Source organism: Cebus imitator, unplaced genomic scaffold (genome assembly GCF_001604975.1).
Source record: "Cebus imitator isolate Cc_AM_T3 unplaced genomic scaffold, Cebus_imitator-1.0 Scaffold121, whole genome shotgun sequence".
Classification (NCBI taxonomy): domain Eukaryota; kingdom Metazoa; phylum Chordata; class Mammalia; order Primates; family Cebidae; genus Cebus; species Cebus imitator.
The window spans coordinates 4,705,950-4,728,466 of NW_016107436.1; the positions used below are offsets into that span (position 1 = coordinate 4,705,950).

Here is a 22,517-nt window from a genome sequence, read left to right on the forward strand (position 1 = left end):
AAAAAAAAACAAAAACCCATGATGTAATACTAGCTTAGAAAAGGGCTCAGACTCAGGAGCCACATTCTGAGATTCTGAATCTGAATCTAAGAGAATTTGACAGAACTGAAACTCAGCTTTCTAGCTATATATCCTTAGGTAAGTTATCAACCTCCCTGTACCTCAGTTCCTCCACTGGTAAAACAGGGGTAGTAAAAATCTACTGCCTAAGTTTGTTGTGAGGATTAAAGACATGTTAAGTCCTAGGACAGTGCTAGTACATAGTAAATGCATAGTATGCATGACAACTTCATCAATGGAAAAGAATGTTGGGGGAAAAAAAAACAAAAAAATAAGAAACAAAAAAATAAGGTGATAATTATTGGTACGATGGGATTGTATTGCATTTTTTCCATTCTCCACATTTTCTTTTTTGCGCTTATATTACACTGATAACTTTAACTTTTTATCAAATAAAAAATAACTTAGAAAAGAAAACTACCAAATTCTTCTTCACTGGGTGATAGGTACATGGGAGTTTATATTATTTATGCCTTTTAGTGTACGTTTGAGCATTTCTATAACACAAACAAAAAAAATTCTTTAAGGGGGAAAAAAAAAAACCTCACCAGCCTAATCAATTTCCCATATTTTAGAGGAACTAATTCTAGATTTTAATCATACTAAAACAGATCTTATTTATATAAAATTTGAAAGAGAGAAACATATGAAAATAAAAAAGCAAGACTCACTTTAAAGAGAAAGAAATATCAAGAACTATGTTAGTTCGTTGGGTTATTTTGTTTTCTAAAACGAAATGCTCTGCAATGATGTGGTAGAGTGTAAACATATGTATATATAGGTTTATACAATATTAATATCTCTACCTGAGAAGTAACTGCTTCAGTGTTTTTCTGGTCTGATGGTTAAATACATATTTATACTTTTAAAGTCAATATTTGTACAATAGACAAGAACAGTGCCTATCAGCTAAATACATATTTAGGACTGTACCACATGTATTACAAACGTACTAAAATCGAAAGCTTATATTTATACAGAGCCTTTCATCTTGAAGGGGGCTAAAGAACTTTACAAACATATGTACATAGAAAGATGTTTGCACTGATAGGCAGGGAAGGTATCAATTCACCCACTCGCCTATTTCTTCTAGCAGTCCTGGGTAGGAACACATGGTGTCAACAGATGCAGGTCTGTAACAGCTGCAAAGACATATAACACAATAATCCAGTTGTGATGCACAGTGACTGAGAGGAAGCTTGCAACTTGAGAATAGCAACTGCTCTCCTCCAGTGTAGAAGCACCACAGCTACTTCCAACTTTGTGTTTTTAAATTATTCCCCACCAAACTCAACTAATCACTTGATAAAACTGAATTTGATACTGGAAATGGTTTCTGAATGCAAAATACTTTCTGTCTGATGATGAAAATTAGGTTGAAAAACGCTTCCCCCAGCCCTTGTTAGATTTAAAAAAAAAAAAAAAAAAAAAAAAAAAAAAGGGGGGGTCACAACATTCAGGAGAAATGTTTCAAAATATTCTACCTAAGAATAGTTTCATCTCAAAGGATTAGGTCACTGCTTCAGAAGACAGTCATATTTCCCCCTCATTTAATTAGTACACTGTAAGTTTTTCAGTCAAATTGCTTTCTATAGATGGGTCTATCTACACTATACACACAATGGAGATTTCATACTGAAAATTCTACATTCACTATAAAAGTATACACAGTGTGACAATGTGATTAGCAATGTGACATTCATTGATTTCACCTACGCCCAAGCTGCCATGTATATTAACTGAAGAATAATAACTAAAGGAGACCCCATCATTGAATCCTCCTTTTGGAGGGGTCTTCTCCAACATTTTTATCCAGGTGAAACCTGGTGAAAATGACATGCCAGGACGAAGAGCTGAAGGAAGATGGAAGAGCTAAGAAATTAACACAAAGGTAGCCTGTAGCCCGCTTGTAAGTGAGCGGGTTTATGGTCTAATGAGTTTCAGATTTGAACAGGCAGTGCCAGCATCTTCTCTGATCACTGCCTCTCTCATGCACCGACTAACCAAATGGTCCTAGGTACTTACTACAAATTATTTTTTCATTACCGTAGCCATGAATAAGTTTTAAAATATTTAATTTCAGATTATTTTTCATAACAGAGCATTCCAATGAGCAGGTTTATTAGGTTTAGGGTTATCGACCTAAGCTAATTATCTTAAAAGTGAAAAAGGGAAGAGGATCAAAAGAACTACAGTGAATAAGCTAAGGATAAGCAGAAATAAATATTTGTTTCCCTTATACAAGTTCTAAGGCAGAAAATATTTCTTTGGCTACATTCTGATTCTAGAATGAACATGTACAAGTGAGGGAGGAGGGGATGGGGAGGAGAAAGCAAGCAGAAGAGAACAGTCTTATTTAACTGTTTTTATGTGGGTAAAATGATTTGTGCCACAGTATTTCCATAAGAAGTGGGACCATTATTTTCCTGTAGAAACACATTTGGTTTGAAAAGTATCACTGGACAGGACGTGAAAATCAAACCGAATGAATTATTCACAACCTCCGATCAGAGGTGATCATTATTTCTGATGCTCGAAACAGTGATTAGGATTCTGCCCTGAGATGTCATTTTCTCGCTGAGTAACACCAGTGATACAGAAAGGCATTATCTATCTATCCATATATGTATTTTTTCTCCTGGGAGGACCTTGGTTTAATGTTACTATAACAGATAGTGAAAACATGATAATATTAACATTTATTCTGATGGTGCCCATAAATGCCATTAGTCTGACACAAAGTGTCAACACTAATCATGACCCAAAATTAACACCAAAATTGACATCAACATTAATTGTACTATCAGTATGAATAGAATGTGCAAGCGCACACAGGCACTTCCCAAAGCTGCTGCTGTTACTACAAAATAAAACAACAATATTAAGCTCAACAAAGAAATCTGCAGGAAAAGCTAAGGGGCAAAGCATGCCAGGATTTTGTTTTTTAAGAGTGAAAAATTATCCATCAATTCCAGCTATGCTGTGGGAGGCAGAAAGGGAATATCTTTGCCACAGTTGCCTTTCTTACATCTCCACACTTTGACTTGAGCTGTAACAATACCTTTCTATTCGGATTTAAACACAGGTTAGGCTGGCTGAAATGTTGATGCTATATTTACCATATTCATGCTAAAAGCCTAAAGATTTTTTGGAAGAGTCTTGAAAGCTATTATTCTAATTCTGCTACTGCCAGGAAGATGACTTCCCTGAAAGGCCCTTGAGCAGCAGCAATACAAAGAATCCCAGAATGTTAGTGCTAACCCAGACTTGGGCATCATCTGCAACACAAAAATGAGAAAACTAAGACTCAGAGAGAAGGAATCTGAACTTGAGTTCCTTTTCAGATACATAACAGAATGTTACCTCTTTCCCCCTTTTGTATCTTATATGGAATATTAAATCTGTACTTTTAATTATATACTATCAGAAAATAATTATCATAGTAATTTTAACTCATGTTAGTCTCACAATAAAACATACTTGATGAAATATCAGAAAATACTGTATAGGTCTTAAATTATATTTTTTTAAGCCACATGGCTTAAAATATAATACTTGACTTAATTTGTGCCATTTGGAAAAGCCATGCTGAAAAATATGTCAATGCCTTTCTATATTGTATTATTTGCCAGATACCAATGTTCTATTGTTTAGTGTTGTGTGACCACATGAAAGAGCTCAAAATAATTTTCTTAACAGCTGAAAAACTCCTTTTTTCATGCTTGGATAATTCAAAAATGGCTGAATAAACTCACCTCGACCTCTCTAAACAGCGATAAAAGGGTAAAAAAAATACAACTTTTAGAGCAAAAAAAATTCATCCCAGAGGTAATTCTTTGAAAATGTTATCAAAGATTAGAAACATTAACTTTGAACAGGGAAATTATTTCTCCCCGTAACATTTATATACATGAAACCACAGTAATTTTACATATGTACCCACAGTAATAATCGTAGGAATTATTTTTTAAAAAACATGCAGTGGAGAACATAGAAGCCAGTGGTATTTCAGAAATGGGGCCCAGGATTAATTGGTTGATACGGAAATTAACCAAGTTGGCCTACAATAGTCCCAGAAGCCTTGTCCATTAATCATATGAATGAGTGCTGAACTCTGGTGCCCCACGCTACACCTCATCCTCTGGTGTCATCTGTTGCTGTCCTGATGTTCATTACTGCCTCTGGTTGGAGCTGTAAAGTTTCTTGACATAGGGTACTATATCACATCGCTTTTCAGTAAAATCTTACCACTTAAGACAGGTACAAATACGCCGGCAAGTACGTTCTTTTGTTTAAAGGCTAGCTATAGACTTACTTTTGAAAGGAACTAGGGAGCCCTCCACAAGTGCTACTTTAGTGAGCCAGTGGATGCATTAGGATTTTCAAAGTCAGTTAAGGTTATTAAGCCTCATTTTGCTATCAAAAAAAAAATGAGTAAAAACTACTCAACCTGATGAGAAATCTCCAACACCAATAATAGTCATTCAGAAGGAATTCTGAGAAAAGTATATACATCCCAAAAGAACAGTGTCAGAAATTCCTTAGAAGTAATTCCAAAGTAGAAAGACTTATTTTTCAAAATTAGCCTCCATATTTTTCTAACGAGGGATCCAAATTTGGTTTGGAAGATCATTTTAGACAAAGACTTGCAGCCAAACATACTAACTTAGAGTGAGAATAAAAGAACAAAAACATATAATTAAAACTATCTTACCATATATCCCATAATACATCTTTCTTTATACTTAATCTCAAGGATTCAAAATTGATTTTTCAAAGCCTTGATGAAAAATAAGGCAAGCACAAATTATGAATACTTATATATAATTATAATCATTTATGGATAATCATAATTATACATAATCATATGTATGCGACCCTTTTCTGCTGAGGATTCCAAAGCACTTACAAACATTCTCCTATCTTTAGGGACAGACTGATGGCAAAGACTCTTTTTATATGTTGAACAATCAATGCAGAGACCAAGTCCTGTTTTTCAGAACCGCTTCACTTAGGTCTGTTTCAGAACTCACCTTAGCATAGTATAATTCAAATATGCCTCTTCCCTAACACATAACTAAAAGACCGACACTGACTCAATTCTCATATGCAGCATGAAAAAGCAAATTGATTTTGAAAGAATGAAACAAAAGCACAGTAAAGTACATCCAAATTAGCATCACATTCATGAAGCTATTTTGAGGTTAAATTTACTAAAACAATGAAAAAAATCTAATGTTAAACTAGAAAAATATTTGGGTCCTGTGTTCATGAGAAATGGTCTACCCTTTTCTCACCCCCAAAACGCATAAGCACATACACACTCTCTATAGGCAGAGTTTTAGAACATAATGGTTTCCACTAGAATTTGAGTCCAGGATAACCTAAGCAATTCCTTTGAGAGTATGGAAAATGTCAACTAAGTGAATTAAGACAGAGGGTTATGGTGGTTTTTCTAAAATAAGAGGTCCTTTGGGTTAAGAGGTCCAGCCTAAGAACTGTCAAAATAGATCTACTAATTAATTTCTTCTAATCTGTAAGACCTATATAAGCTCACCAACTTTCTTTCCTTACCAACTCCTAAATTGTTTTTTTGATACTCAAATTAGAGATTCAAAGGATTACAGTAACATGCAAGCGAGGAGCATGGTCAAAATGGTAAGATTTATTTAAGCTGATTAGTAGATACAGGGGTATTTGTCATATCACTCTGTGTTTTTTTTGCAGGTTTAAAATAAAATTAATGAGATGCTATGATTTGGTAGATTCAGGATATCAGTTAACTGCCAACAGCTAAACAGTAATTAAATATAGGTATTGGTAGGACTGAGCAGTTCCAAAACTGAACTCCTAATTCTCACTGTCCCCACCATTTCACCCCTGAGAACACAAAGCAGGACTAAAACCAAAATACTAGTCATCATGGTAGCTAGTCTTTTTTTTTTTTTTTCAGCCAGAGTCTCACTCTGTCACCCAGGCTGGAGTGCAGTGGTGCGATCTTGGTTCACTGCATCCTCCACCTCCCAGGTTCAAGAGATTCTTGTGCCTCAAGCTCCTGAGTAGCTGAGGTTACAGGCAACCGGCTAAGTTTTGTAGAGATAGGGTTTCGCCATGTTGGCCAGGCTAGTCTCAAACTCCTGGCCTCAAGTGATCCACCCACCATGGCCTCCCAAAGTGTTTTAGGCGTGAGCCACTGTGCCTGGGTGGCAGCTAGTCTTTAAACTTTAATTTATACTACTGTGTTTCCTCTTCAATCAACCTTCTCCTTAAAAAAATATGTAGATCCCTGATGCAAGGTTCAAGAGATCTTCAACCAAAGAGTTAAAATTGCAATTGCTTATTGTAGGAACACTACGTAAAGGTTGCTATACCAACTGAAAAAAGGACACCAGTGAATCTGCCTCAACAAACAGGGCAATTCAAGAGGCTTGTGAGAATGCTAAGCTGCTGAGAAGGAAAAACCCTGACACCTAGTGCCCATCTCAAAAAATGAAGCGTTAGAGTTACCACAATTCTTAAGAATGGTAGTGTGCGTAGAGGTAACTACGAAATTGCACTCAATTTTCAATATACTTTTCTCCCAGAAAAACTTTTATACCAAGAATTCTAGTCTTTGAATACCAACCCTTTTTTGGGTATACATCTTGCATCTAATTATTATAACTGCTTCCAAATACAACATCACAACATCGTCTTCTCGTCTCAGTTTTTCATTATGACAGGCATGGTGAGACAGAATGTTAAAAAGCTGCCCATGTTCTGAAATGGTAAAGAAAAACAGGGTCCTAATTTCTTCTATCATTAAAACTACTACGGAAACTGACTCTCTAACATATCTTTCAGCAAAGCCCAATTTAGAGATTATTGTTCTAGTTCACAGAGCTGATAAAAAGAAATAAAATAAAAGAATAGTAATAATGTATGTCAGAATAAATAAGAGCACAGTCTCAAGAAGGCTGGTATTTTCTTTGTCCTACCAAGCAAAGTTAAGTTGTTCTCTGTCTAGTCCGTTACAGCCCTTGGCTTGATCTTAGCCTGAGCTTTTTAATAACAGGATTTAGTGTGAAAAGCAGCTGCACTCTGGATTGCGAACTGTTACTCAAAATGTTCCCACCTGCAATTATAGCTTCCACCAAATGATCAAAACAGGTTAGCAAACTGGCAGGAAAATGAAAACAATTCCTCCAAAATCGAGAAGTGGTAAAGTAGAACTGTTGGACAGCTGCATTTCTCCTGTATCCAGGCTCAGCAGCACACATTCATCTAGCTGTGTATTTACATACAGTGCCCATCACTGCAGCATCACAGCAGCTAGAATAAGATCAGTTTAGTCTATGTTGCAATCACATTTTCCTCAATTTTCATCTTTACTTGAAACTATTAAGAAAAATCCTGGACAACTCATCTTTGGAGCTATTTGCAAGTAATGTAGTTCACAGATTTGGTCTACATCTTTTCTATTCCTACTGTAAATTCATACTAAATGTAATGCCATATAAAGACGACAAAGAGAAAAATGTGCTCTCCTATACCTTTCATCATGCATTATGTGGCATTCCTTTAGTTACACCTTTCTTTATGGGGAAGGGACAACTAGGAAAATAGAAAGGGGAGAGTAGCTAATATCGTATCAGAAAAGCTCCTTCTCTTGCTCTAAACACAGGCATAAATGTTCAAAATGCAGGTCACATCTCTACTGAAACAGCCAATATTCCTCCTCAAATGGCAAAGAAGTTACCTAAAACTAAATGGAACTGAATTGGTCCAAGTCCTGGTCCCATCACCATTTTACCTGTTTACTGTCCTGGAAAAAAATATATAAATAAGAAAGAAAGAGAGACTGGCCACTCATACAGCTGATGATCTGGTAAGTGCAGGTTTTCTGCTTTCGATCATGGAGAAAAGCACCTCAATTCATGGGAAAACTCTGCAGGAATCTCTTGTTTTGCCCTTACTCCTTACATCCCATGTGTTAGCTTGCAAACCCAGAAACTCCAATCCTTCAAGGTAATGCAACACCACCCACAATGATGATCTGGTAGAGCCATCACTTTTGGTAGAACACCACATTATGATGATTTAATGTCTACATAGCACCAATGCATTTACATTGAGCCTTGGCTCTCAGAACATTAACAGGTCAATTTTTTATTCCTTTTTTAATAAAACTCTTTCTCAAGGCTCTATTTGGATGCCCATTCTCTTTGGGACAGGACAGATTTGCTCCAAATCTCATCAGCATGAGCTCTTTTCATTCCCCTCACATCATTCTTGGGGTAATACGTAGAGTGCCAGGCTCATGACAAACTTGCTCTTTGGCCAAAGAAAATTAAACCGCAATAGCCGAAAGTCAACTTGCCCTGATAAAACTGGGCTCAGCATGAGGAAATACATCCTACTGACACCTCATCATCTCTTAGGCACAGCTGTCCCTCAGAGTTCCGACTGCTGAAACTCCATCCTGATATTGGTCAGTCTCTCAGTGGACATGCTCCATTGTATGTTCAAGCTATTGGTAGCAGAGTTTGATACTAATACCCCAACCTCCTTCCTGTCGTGCAGTGCCCTATAATCTAGCTAAGGCCACTGACTGACTTCACCAGCCATCCTGGGCATTAGTCACTAACTGCTCACAAAAGAACATCGGTCTCACTCCTCCCAAGCTCAAAGGCTCAGAAACAGCAAGCTAACACTCAGACTCAATCCTAGTCAATCATTTGAAGAAAAGAAAAAGAGAACAAAGAAAATAGGCAACTAAAGAGGGAAAACTGTAGAAGAAGAGGAAAGTGAGAACTGACAAAAACTCAAAATCTTTTGAACAAATACTATTAGCTTTCTGGTTTCAAAACAATTAAAGCACTGGACAAAGGAAAACATGTGGCTCCTATACTAGATCTATTACTACTTATAGCTATCATCCTATGCAACTGTTTAAGACTTATCTTTTCCACTAAGGTTTGTTAGGTCTTAAAAGGGTTAAAAAAAAACCTTTAATTTTTTAAAAAATTCGTGTGTGTGTGTGTGTGTGTGTGTGTGTGTGTGTGTGCATGTGTGTGTGGTCTTTGGGTACAGAGTCCTGTATAATAAGACTATTTGTATTCATACTGGCAGAGTAAACACTACATGTTCATGCCCAGGCAGCTCTGTGCTTGTAATTTCAGCAAGAACAGAGCTCTGTCCCTCTGGGACTTCACCATTCCCCCAGTCTCCATTCGCTCAAACACAGAATGAGAGCAGAAAGAAAGCAGGAGAGAAAGATCATGGCAAGGGGTTTCACACAGCACTGCGGTTAGCTTTCACGTGGCCAAAAATCTCATTTTGTGTTTTAATTACATTAGTTAAAACCATTTTACTCTCAGCCCCATGTTCACAAGGGTACCTTCCATTCCTGAAGACTACACTATTCAATGAATCAGAATTTAAGTCTAGCACAATGAAGCTTTTCTTTGCTGCTGAGGGGCTCAGTAGGCAGATGCTACATGCAGTGACACAAACCTCTGCTTCAACTTTGTGTGCTGACAAGTATATATCTATGCTTGTCAAAATGTTTTGCATCCTCCCACCCCATCCTCTTGACTTTGCTATTTGTTGCGGCTCTTCTTACAAGTCTGATACTCTCCATCTGGTCCAATGCTTGCAACCATCTTGATACCAAATCACCTACTGTTGGCATCCACTGGCATATTACTGAAATAGCCATATACCTTGTACAAACAGTGAAATTTTTTGAAAAAGACTGAACAAAATAGAAACAAACTGCTTATCATTTTCAACAGTCTATCCAGCCTGTTTATGGTGAACACACAGCTAAAGATTACTCCTTCAATGGAATGAAATTTATGTAGGGATTATATTTAAGGTTGAAATAAACATAGTTCTCTTTTTAGATCTGTTACTGGCATGATCACTGTTATAACTGTACATTAGAAGCACAGTTAAAATCAGAAAGAATCATAATAATGCATGGACAAGGGTATAAAAGTACAGGGCAGAATATGACTTTATACACTATTTACAGGTCACTCTGAGAGAAAGGATGCCAAGACTAGAAAATGCATTCTTGGGATAATTATCAAAAAATGGGTTCTCCGTTACATTCTTTTATGTTTAAACCCGATTCTGATTGAGCCCCTTCAAGAACACGTTTATCATGCTCACATGAATCGCACATGGAAAAGACACTGAAAAATGCACTTATTAATATGCATCCAAATAAGAAAAAAACCTTAGGCAAAACAATACTTTAAATGTTTTCATTACAGAAAATCTCAGCTGGACGCAATGGTACACGGCTATAATCCCAACACGTTGAGGAGGCTGAGGCAGGCAGATTGCTTGAGCTCAGGAGTTTGAGACCAACATGGTAAAACCCCATCTCTAGTAAAAAATACCAAATTTAGCCAAGTGTAGTGGTGCACACCTGTGGTATCAGCTACTCAGGAGACTGAGGTGAGAGGATCCCTTGAGCTGGGGAGGTCAAGCTGCAGTGAGCTGAGATTGTGCCACTGCACTCCAGCCTGTGTGACAGAGTGAGGCACTATCTCAAAAAAAGAAAAAAAGAAAATCCCAAATTTCAAACATATACAAAAACAGGGAAAATAATCTATTCTCACCTAGCTATCACCTAGCTTCAACGATCAACTCATGACCAACCCTATTTCATCTATATACCCACCCCACACCTCTTTACTTAGAAGCAAATCACTACATCTGTAAATGTTTTAGTCTGTATCTCTAAAAGAAAATAATATTCCTTTTTATTTTTTTTAAAACTGAGTTCTTTGTGTTAAGACAATACGATTTTAGAGAGCAAAATCACAACACCATTATCACACCTAGAAAATTAATAATTTCTTGATACCCAGTCAATGCTCTCTCTAAAGAACTCTCCCAACAAGACTACTATGCTGCAGTGCTATTTAATGGCCACCTCACAGAAAGCTGGTACTAGAGAGCACAGAGATAAGAAAGGGAAGAGGTGTGTCAACTACTTGCCTCATTTCCTCCTGGAAGCCTGTTCATGTGGACGAGCTGACCTTGGTCATCCAATACCAGTTCGGTGTATGTCAGCATGTCAGAAGGCAGAGGAGGGGCCGGAAGGCAGGCCTGAGTGGACATAGACTCCCAGAGTTTGATCAGGGACTAGTGGAGAAAAGAAGTTTGACTAATCAGTGACAATAATTTCAATACAGACAAAAATAATGATTAACAGTCAGTCAATCTGGTTTGCTTTCTTTTCAAAGTGTTCTGCAGAGTCTAAACATTGGACTAAATTCTCCAGCTCCCATTCTCAGTTAAGAGAGATTTGTAATTATTTTTTACATGTCAAATGTCAGGCACTTTGCCAACAAAGTCAAAATACTGAGTGATTCCAAATCAGCATGAGTGCATTAACAAACAGGAAAGACCTACTAACACTATCCTAAGAATATTAAAATTAAAAAACTAAATAAGGAGCATCAACTCCTTAAAACAAGGAAAAAGAAAATCTTAAGGAAACTTGACAACAGAGGAATATCCAGGAAAATGACATAACAGTCAGCTAATAAAAGGAAAATCCAAGAAGGCCAGAATGACGTTTCTACTAGAGGTTCCAGGGAAGAAATCTATTTCTAATATTTTTCTTTTTTTTTTTTTTTTTTTTTTTTTTTGAGACTGAGTCTCGCTCTGTCACCCAGGCTGGAGTGCAGTGGCCTGATCTCGACTCACTGTAACCTCCACCTCCTGGGTTCAAGCGATTCTCCTGCCTCAGCCTCCCGAGTAGCTGGGACTACGGGCACATGCCACCACTCCCAGCTAATTTTTGTATTTTTAGTAAAGACAGGGTTTCACCATGTTGGCCAGGATGGTCTCAATCTCTTGATCTTGTGATCTACCCGCCTTGGCCTCCCAAAGGGCTGGGATTACAGGTGTGAGCCACCACGTCTAGCCTCTAATATTTTTCATAGCTATATACACAGGAATTAGCTCACTAGATATGTATGACTTTTGTAAATGTGCAGATCAATTCTGCTCAATTTTGAAAAAACAGACATACCTATTCATTTAAAAATTATGATTTCCATTTTCAACTTCCTATAAATAAATCCCTCATGAAGTGGGAGCTAGTTCAGCTCTTTCTTTGCTTGCCTCAAAGCAACATTTAAAGCTCAAATGACTCATGCATACCTATGCATCCTAATCAGTGTGTTTATGTCTATTATATAGGAAGAATTACATCGAATATGATTTCCATTTATAGCACTGGCATTGGGAAACAAAAGCAACATTCAGCTTTTAGGCTAGCAATGCTATAAAAGGGAAATACTGAATGAAAGACTCTTGAAGGATATAGAACTTGTAAACAAATGGTTGCATAAAGGTAATCTCTTGTATTTGTGAATAACACAGGAATTCTACATAGACTATTTACTAAGGTCACATATATTACTTTACTAAAATTCAAAATGTGGTGATACTGGTAGTATTGACTAGGAGACCTGGAAAAATCCTATATTCATAGATTTTTTTAAAAAGAACAAATTCAGTATTCTTTTGATACCTTATTTATTGGTTGCATTTTCTACTGGTGATAGTCTTTCCTTGCCTTCTATTGATAGAAGGAAAATCTGCAGCATAGAGATGATTCACCATACAGATTGAAGGAATTTATTTTCATATCAAGGTTGAGATTCATAACATCAAATTTTCTCATGCCAGTTTTTATTCAGCTATAATGCATCTCCTACTAAAGAACTTATACTTTAAACTGTGTATCATGAACTCTGTATCCATTGTCTATGCTATCTATATTGATTCTCATCATATTAATCTAGGCTATCAACTAGGGACCAGGGTTATCTTGGAAAATCAGAACTAAAGTATCAGATCTCTTTTTTAATATCCATAATTTGAATATAGACTTAGGAAATATACATGTAACTCTTCACACAAGTCACTGCAAACTATCACCACAGGCATATAGTCTTAGTTTACGCTCTCCTACTCAAAAGAGACTTCTATTCTCACCATTCCTCTCATTAATTCACAAAGAATCATCCAATATCTGAGTTGGCAGTCACCAACCCTCAAATGAAATAAAAAAGAAAACAGTGTCAAGATATTTCTTGCCCTTTGGAGTGCCCCCTTCTAGCCAAAGCTGCATCTGATGGAAATTCGGGAAAACTTTGCCTCCTTAGAACATGTCAGACCCTCCAGTTAGGCACCTTACCTGCCGAAACATCTCTGGGATATCATATATGTATGTTGTCCCTAAGGATTGCGCCTGGAACCTCTTTGATTGCAGCAGGTCTTTGGTCACATAAGGAGTATTGATTAACATTCCATGCAGTGGTCCCTGTTTGTCTCCATATGCCTGAAACATGATCTGCAGGAAAAAAAAATGGCATGGGGAGTTAAGAGACAGAAAAAAAATCAGACAGCTGCCTAGAGGGGCTTTTTTTCACAAATGTTATTTCTTCAGAAACATTTTTGGTAGGTTGAGGTATGCCTCTTAACATTGGGTACTTGGCACTCTCACCTCGCCACAGATTAACCAACTCCAAAAAATATATATATAACCAGCCATGCCCCATAACTGCTCTCACTTTTACATTAGTTGGAATCAACAAGAAAGTATGATGCACATTTCACATCTCAAAGACAGAATGACCATGCTAGCCATCTAAAATCAGCTGAATCTCATATACTCAGAAATGAAGTACATCAGCTAACCAGTCTGAGCAGCCCTAGTATTGAAGTTGAAGAACAGCTATGCAGTAAAGATAATTCTCTTCTTTCCCCAATGGCAGAAGGCCAGATCAAGGCTCTACTATATCTATCAGCTGTGCTTTAGTTCTTTAGTCGACTTGATTAGATGGTACTTCATAAGTATTACTAACTACGCAAAGGCTTCAAAGATTTCTGCCAGAGTGAATTTCATCCGTCCATCCATCTAGTTAATTCTTGTTAGCCCATGAGACATAGCCTTATATTTTACATATAGTAAAATAACTATATTAAATTATATATTAAAAAACATATACATATATATACGTATTTACTTCTCCTCAGGATACTATTTACAACTAGGGAATAGCTCCTGCAATACCTATATTGTCACATAATGAAATCGCTACCCTGGTTTTTAATCATTTTAACTCAAATATTTCTAGAGGAGTACTTCATACTCCATATATTTAGATAGTTTTATTTGCTTATGAATATTTATAAGGGATGCCATTATTTCAATTCAATTAATATTTATTGAGTGCCCAGAGGTTGTATAACACTAAACTAGGCACTTTATGCATAGATACATAAAATATAAATTCCCAATGCAGTGAATACAAATGGAGACTGGGATGTAAGGGTATGTGTATACCTACATATCTATTCAGACTTACAAAATAAGCACAAGTCTACCATTAATGAATAGATTTGTGGATCTGATATATATGCACAGGAATAGAATTAAGTACTTTCCTAAATCCTGGGTACAGTTCATCTGTGAATCCTTAGCCCCTTAGCTCAGAGGAATGAATGTTCTGCTAATCTGTCAATCAGGTCCTGTTCTGGGGCAAATGTGTCTCAGGCTGCTGTAAAAGCTCAGAGACTGGAGCTCCCAGTCCTCATCTACAAGGTCAATAGGAAAAGTCACCCTATGGGAGGTAAAATTAGTAATGTCTTAGGAATGTGAGAGCGGAAGCAATAATGTTTTAAGAGATTCAAAGTATTAAGTAAGGCAAGTGTACAGTATGAGAAAACTGCACTCAGAACAGGTAAGCTAAATCAAAATAAGAAAACAGGGTAAAAGCAGCAGGTTCCTGGAACTACGTTTCTTGTCTGTTGAAAGAGACAAGACTTATAGGTATAGGGTTTGAGACTCAGTTTTGCCAAGCTTTGGGATGAAGACAGGCTGGTCACAGTTAGGCAACATAACTATGAACTGAGGAAGGGGGCCGGAGAAAACGATCTTGGTACATATGTATATTGCTGGCAGAAATTTAAATGGTACAAACATTTTGGCAGTTTGTCAGTTTTTTTATAAAGTTAAGCATATACTCACTGTGTCCCAGCAATTACACTCTTACATATTTACCCAAGAGAAATAAAAATATATCTACACAAAGATTTGTAAATGAATGTTCACAGCAGCTTTATTAATTACTAACAGATCAAACTAGGAAATAAAACCCCAAATGCCCATCAACAGGTTATCTTGGAAAATAGGAAAATGAGAACTAGAGTTTCAGTCCTCTTTTTTAATATCCATAACTTGAATATGGGCTTAGGAAATATACATGCAACTCCTCACACAAATCATTGTAAACTATCATCACAGGCATGTAGTCTTAATTTACTCTCCTACTCAATAGAGACTTCTATTCTTACCATTCCTCCCATTAATTCATAAAGAACCATCTAATATCTGAGGTGGCAGTCATGAATCCCCAAATGAAATAAAAAGTGTCAAGATATTGCCTGCCCTTTTAGTCAAAGCTGTATCTGACGGAAACTCTGAAAAACCTTGTTTTCTTGGAACATGTCAGAGCTCTCAGTCACTTTACCTGCCAAAATATCTCTGTGAATATAAACATTTTGATAAATGAATATAAACATTTTGATAAATCTTAAAAATGAGGCTGGATATGGTAGCTCACACCTGTAATTCTAGCACTTTGGGAGGCCAAGGTGGGAAGATCCCATGAACCCAGGAATTCGAGACAAGCCTGGGCAACATTGTGGGACCCCGTCTCTACAAAAAATTTAAAAATTTGCCAGGTGTGGTGGTACATGCCTTTAGTCCCAGCTACTTAGGAGTCTGAGGTGGGAGGACTACTTGAACCCAGGAGGTTGAGGCTGTGGTGAGCTATGATTATAACACTACACTCCAGCCTGGGTAAGATAGTGAGACCCTGTCTCAAAAAAATAAAAAAATTCCATGAAATGGAATACTATTCAGAAATGAAAAGGAACATATTCATAATCTATGCAACATGACTGAACTTCAAAAACATTATACTGAGTAAAATAAGCTAGACACAAAATACTACACATTGTTTGATTTAAATTCTAGGACCAGCAAAAACTACTCTATAGTAACAGACAGCAGATCAGTGGTTGCCTGAGGCTGGGGTTGATGCTTCTGCCTTTGACTGAAAAGGCGTATAAGAGAACTCTGCCGTGATGAGATGTTATCTACCATGACTATGATGGTACTTACATGGTGTATATATTTGACAGAATGAATTGAACTGTGCACACAACAGGAGTCTATTTTATTATATGTAAATTATACCTCAATAAAGGTGTTATTTATTATTTTTAGCGGCAGTGTCTCACTGTTGCCAAGGCTGGAGTGTGGAGACATGATCATAGCTTATTGCAGCCTCAAACTCCGGGGCTCAAGTGATCCTCCTCCCTCAGCCTCCTGAGTAGTTGGTACTACAGGTACACGGCACCATGCCTGGCTAATTTTCTTTTTTTTTTTTTTTTTTTTTTTTTTTTTTTTTTTTTTTTTTTTTTTTTTTTTTTTTTTTTTTTGGTAGAGATAGGGTCTTGCCTTGTTGCACTGGCTAGTGTCAAACTCCTGGTCTCAAGTGATCCTCCCATCTTGGCCTCCCAAAGTTCTGGGATCACAGGCATGAGCCACCACGTCCGGTCTAAAGGCGGTTTTAAATGTTGCTATTATTATTTTTTGAGACAGAGTCTCACTCTGTCACCCAGACTAAAGTGCAGTGGCACAATCTCAACTCAGTGCAACCTCTGCCTCCCAGGTTCAAGCAATTCTCCTCTGTCTCAGCCTCCCAAGTAGCTTGGACTACAGGTGTCTGCCACCACGCCTGGCTAATTTTTGTATTTTTAGTAGAAACGGGCTTTCATCTTGCTGGTCAGGCTGGTCTTGAACTCCTGACCTCAGGTGATCCATCTGCCCTGGCCTCCCAAAGTGCTGGGATTACAGGTGTGAGCCACTGCACCTGGCCTAAAATGTTATTTTTCTCTTACACTGCATGTTGGAAATCAATTCACTTAAGCAATGGATTGCCCAAATCTCTTCTCCCCATTATGACTGCCTGACATCAGTGTTCGTTACAGCCTATACAACAAGGGAAATGAAACAAAATAAAACTCAAGCCAATCAACCGTGCTCCTTATTGGCAGAATGAATAAATGATGTGCCAGGGCAACAGGCTGATAGTAATAGGAGTTCCTGAATTTTCAACTATCTATGTAAGTTCCATTTTCTACTATAATGAACACAGTAACTAAAAACTGGCTAAGTATATGTTTTACAAGTTCATGAAAATATGTACACATTTTATACATCATACACCTTTCACCAGCAGCCATCAAAAATATTTTTTTTTAGAAAATAATTTCTGGTCCATAGTCTGCTCCCTAGAACCCTTTGCTTATTTATAATAGCACCTCTTCGCCACAGAGAAACAAATCATTTATGCCTTCTTCCATTGTGATGTACATTTCTTGGATAGTTTGCTTTTTGTCTTTATATCCATAGTGCCTGACACACTATAAGTAATCAATCAATATTAAATTAAAGAACAAATGAATGAATAACAGACACGGTCCTGTATTAAATTCATATAATGATTCATTAAAGAAAGGGAAAAACAGTTTGACAATAAGCACCATGTAGGCATTAGGAGCACCAAAACTGGGTTGGAGGCTGCTCCTTTTGTCATTTTCCACCTCTAGCCACAGGCTCAAAAGTTAGTACCCTTGTGGCAGTGGCTCTTGAACTCTCTCAAGTGAAGAGTCTGTAGAAGACCTCTTCCTTCAGGGCTTTTAAAATATGCAGGACCCTAGGTAAAAGGGGTTCTCCTTCAGGCTGAAGGTGGTTTGTTCATTCTTTCAGATGCTTATTGTTGTACCAGGTAAAATACTAAACCCTGACTGAAGGCATCTGTGCCTTTCACGCTCCTGTGTCACCATTAGCCAGCAAGAGGGAAATCTCAAAGTTTCCTAATAAAGGAAAAGAAAAAAAGAAAAAGAAAGTAGTTATGAAGAACAAACATATTTATCAAAAACATTCAAATCTCAAGTGGCCATCTTATTTTTCACAAGAATAGACCTGCCTTGAAGCCATTGTAGAAGTTAATTAAAACATCCCTACCCATCGAAAGCTTTGACTGAAAATGTCTTTAAGGTTGTACTAAAAAAACATCAAATACAGCAAAAATTATTCAATACTCTTTCTCTTGGTCACCACTCAGGCTCTTGCGCACTCTCTCTCTCTCTGTTTTTAACTGCTCACTTCTCATACGATAGATTTCTCTAGCCACCTAACTGAGAATCAAAGCACAAAATAAAAGGTCATTCTAATAACTGTCTAAACTGAGATTTTTAAAAATTCATCTTCAAAAGACTAAAAAATATATTTTCCTGCTTCTATTCCTGGATTTAAAAAGATATAGATAAAAACAAGAGACATATAATCTCTCCCTGGCACCCAAAGCACGGAATAGGCTGAAACCCTTGTTTACGTATACTGGAGCACGTTCATCCTTTAATCAGAAGAAATGCAATTCTTGAATTCAGGCCGAAGCCCTAAAATAATATCCTAGTTCTTCAAAAATATGAACAATGGTTCAACCTACATTCAGTATCACAGTAAAGAATCCAAATATTTAGAAACCAAGGTAGTAAAACATTAAAAGGGAATTCTGTGTTATCACAGAATTAGTGTCCTGACTCACTTTCTATTTTCACATTCTCAATTTTCCAACCTGAAAATGGGCTAAAATTTGCCACTTTGCTCTTATAGAATATATGATATCCTGAAACCTTTGAAGGAAAGGGAACAACATAATAGATGGCACAAAAAATATGATAAAAACAGAACACAATAGATAAACATGATAGTCACTGATGAGAGTGCTCATGCCACTATACTATGCTGAAAATTTCCTTCTTTAACATAGAAGTTGGTGACACAATCTAACAATTCTCTTTCCCTCACTTGTCAATGAGTAGTTTAATTATGGTGAAAATAGGAAGGACACATCATATCAGAGAAGATTAGATTGCTGAAATAACCCAAGAGCCCTCTAAAACAGCCCTAAACTACAGAATAACCTCTGGAGTCAGGTTCACTTGGCATCTGTTGGTACTTACCAATACATGACAAATGGTTAACGGTTTTATAACATCCATGATAGAAAACATAGGCACATCTTATAAGGCAGATGAAGTTTTTCAAATTCATATACTCATTTAAGCTCACAGAGGATAACCCCACCAGGTGACCCACTGCTATTTGTGAGTTTGGGTCTTCAATAACAAGGATGAGTGTCTTTTCTGTAGGATCAAGTCAAAACTCTGAGGATCCTATTTGAGTATTGTACCTGTGCTGTCCTGGAGTCAGTCACTTCCTTGTATAGGCTGATATCCAAGTAATAGCCAGACTCGTTTGTCAGGAAGAGGCGGATGGGAATTGCTTTTCCAGTTGGCGTCAGGCGAATGTTGATTTTCAGTTCTGCCTGGAGGACGCGCAATTTCCATAGGCGACTTCCATACCGCATTACCATGCTCCGCACAGATTCTTCAATCTGACACAGACACATCACCAAGCGCAAAACTTAAATACCTTGTAACTAAGATCTGTTTCAGGTATGCCCATATTTGGGAAAGAAAGACTAAAAAAAAGATATTGGTTTGTGGAGATGCACACCTTACAAAAAGTGGTCAGATAGTTTCTCTCCAAATCTATTCTTCCCTGGAACAAGTCAGGGACAATTTCATGTTGGCTTGGCATTTGAGTGGTTTTCTCTGGCTAACAACAGCCAAATCTCTGCAACTCCTTCCCCTTTCCCAATTATATTCACATTCTATATCAAAGATCTGCAATATCTAAAATTATAAGCCATGGGATTTAAGAGGAAGCCCCAAATAAGAATAAAATCTCTAGCTAAATAGCTATTAAGTAGCATTTATATGCATGGTAACTATGTTTCATCGCACTTACAGGACTTTAAATCAACATAGCAATTACCACCATGAGGTTTTTTCCATACAATTTTATTAAACTTTATAATATATGTCTCTTGGTAAATTGCACAAATTAAAGAAAGGCAATTTGTAGGTGGTGCTAGAACATTCTCTCTAAACAAATCTCTGAAGCTTGGCCACTGCTAAGTCCATCCAGGATTTAAGAAGATGGAGTAGATGTTCCCTTGTTTCTCTAAGTTTTATACCAAGACAGGTTAATGCTCTTAGTTTTCAGGGTTAGGACAGTTATTTTAACCAAATAGCCTTAGACATGATTTCTTGTTATTTATATGCTAAAGCAAAGCTTTTTTTCCCCCAGTATGGCTGCACAGAACATACTGTGGCTAGAATATGCTATACAAAATCAATCTTTTCTTAAATGAATTATCTTTCTAAAATGCTTCCTCAACTTCTTAGAAAATCTCAAGAATATCTTACATTCTCTTTCTCTTGCGGTTCTTTTTCTTTTTTTTTTTAATCGGTTTCAATTGTTAAGTGGGTTTTAACTCTTGCAGTTCTTTAGTAGTAAGTGCCACCCTCACAGTTTGTTTCTGCACTACAGAATTTTAAGTTAGAATGAGTTTCAAGGAGTTAACTTCTCTATTATCACACTTGCTTGTTAACCAAGAGATATTTATCCATTCTTTTCTGATGGGAACAAAAACTAACAATGTTTATATATAGAAAATTGGCAGCTATCTATCATTGGAAAAGCAGAGTCAGGGCATATGGGTGGTTAGAATGAAAGCAGAGGCTGATCTGAAAAACTCAGAGAAAAGATAAGCCACATCTTAAAAAAAATATAGTTGCACAGTGTCATAGGCCATGTTTTAAGTCTCCCAGCTCATCAGTCCCAGAATGCTTAGGAGAAGTTTTGCTTAAACTAGATGATGAGATTTGAGTCAAATGAGTAGCCCTATCCTTGGCTTTCCTTACAGACAAAAGCAACCCATCATTAGCTTGGAATTTTGAAGGAAAAAAAGTAGAAAACTACTTCTCAGATCTCAGATACTAAGTTCAAGAAGCAAAAATCTACCAGGCATGATGACTCATGCATATAATCCCAGCACTTTGGGAGTCTGAGGTGGGAGGATTGCTAGAGGCCAGAAGTTCAAGACTAGCCTTGGCAACAAAGCAAGACCCTGTCTCTCAAAGAAAAAAAGAAAAAAAGAAAGCAGCAGCAGCAGCAAAAATTCATGCCTACAATTGATCTTGAAAAAAGGAGATACTGGTTCTCCTATCTAAGTTCCATAATATCATGATAGAGTTAGAAGGAGCCAGACACGGTGGCTCACACCTGTAATCCCAGCACTTTACAGGTGTCAAGAAGGATGGATCACTTGAGGTCAGGAGTTCAAGACCAGCCTGACTAACATGGTGAAACCCCGTTTCTACTAAAAATACAAAAATTAGCTGTGTATGGTAGTCCCAACTACTAGGGAAAGCTGAAGCATTTTCACTTTCCCAACTACTAGGGAAAGTGACAGCTGAGAGTCACTTGAACCCGGGAGGTGGAGGTTCCAGTGAGCTGAGATGGTGCCACTGTACTCTAGCCTGGGCGACAGAGTGAGACTCTGTCTCAAAAAAAAAAAGAGTTAGAAGGAGCCGAAACAGAAGAGCAGCCTGTCTTTATTACACCTGGAACAAAAGGTCAAGTACAAACTCACCTTATTTTTCTTCCTTAAATTATATAGAATTATATGTTCTAAAATAGTATTTTAGAATAGACCCTCAGGGAAGAAAATATACATAATACATGTGAAATTCCTTATCAGCCAAATTCTCTCCCTATAGAAAAACATTCAAGAGAGATAGGTTAGACACTTAGAGAAGGTGCATTGTCTCACTAAGGCCACCAGGTAATTAACATTTAGTGCACAGAAGCAGTAATTTAGCCAAAATGCTTAGTAACAGTAAAATTAATAATTCCAGGTGAGAAATCGTAGGGAATAGTATAAAACAGAACCACTATTATGGCAAATATCATAAAACAGCTATCAACAAAAGAAGAGAAAGGTTTTCATGTTTTTGTACTGCTTCTAAGTGACCAGTAAGCTAACACCATACCACCTTCAGTTTTGAGAACTATTTTTTTTAATGGCTAAATCAAATTTTTGACACTGTCCCAAAACTCAATCTTATAAATATTCTATAAACTCTACAGATTAAGGGCTCAACAGCCTGAACAAGAGTACCTGTTTCCAAGTCCAAGTGAGATAAATGTGAATGAACTTCTTACACTTGCTAGTGCTGGGAGAGAAGCTAAGGAGAAATGTACCTTTGATGGGTCCATGATAACCGTGGGCACAAAATTGAGGAAGATGTGGTTACAGTCGGTGCGGACATTTGTATTGTTAAAAGCAACTTCCAACTCATCCATGGCTTCCAGGAGCAGCCGCTCCCCTTCATTTTGCAGATATTCAAAAGAAGCTTCCTATACAGGAAGAATATAATCAGTATTAATGTGT

At 37.2% G+C, this 22,517-nt stretch overlaps 1 protein-coding gene across 9 annotated transcripts in view; it reads right to left on the reverse strand.

Moving 5' to 3' along the window:
• The window catches only part of ACACA (acetyl-CoA carboxylase alpha), a 324,534-nt gene that overhangs the window by 80,985 nt on the left and 221,032 nt on the right, over positions 1-22,517 (reverse strand). For all 9 annotated transcript variants that reach the window (XM_017539866.2, XM_037742496.1, XM_037742495.1 and 6 more), the window contains 4 exons: positions 22,328-22,483; positions 19,407-19,610; positions 13,271-13,426; positions 11,056-11,202 (listed from right to left, as the gene is read on the reverse strand). In XM_017539866.2, the coding sequence (XP_017395355.1) occupies positions 11,056-11,202; positions 13,271-13,426; positions 19,407-19,610; positions 22,328-22,483 (663 nt within the window). The remainder of the gene's footprint in view (positions 1-11,055; positions 11,203-13,270; positions 13,427-19,406; positions 19,611-22,327; positions 22,484-22,517) is intronic.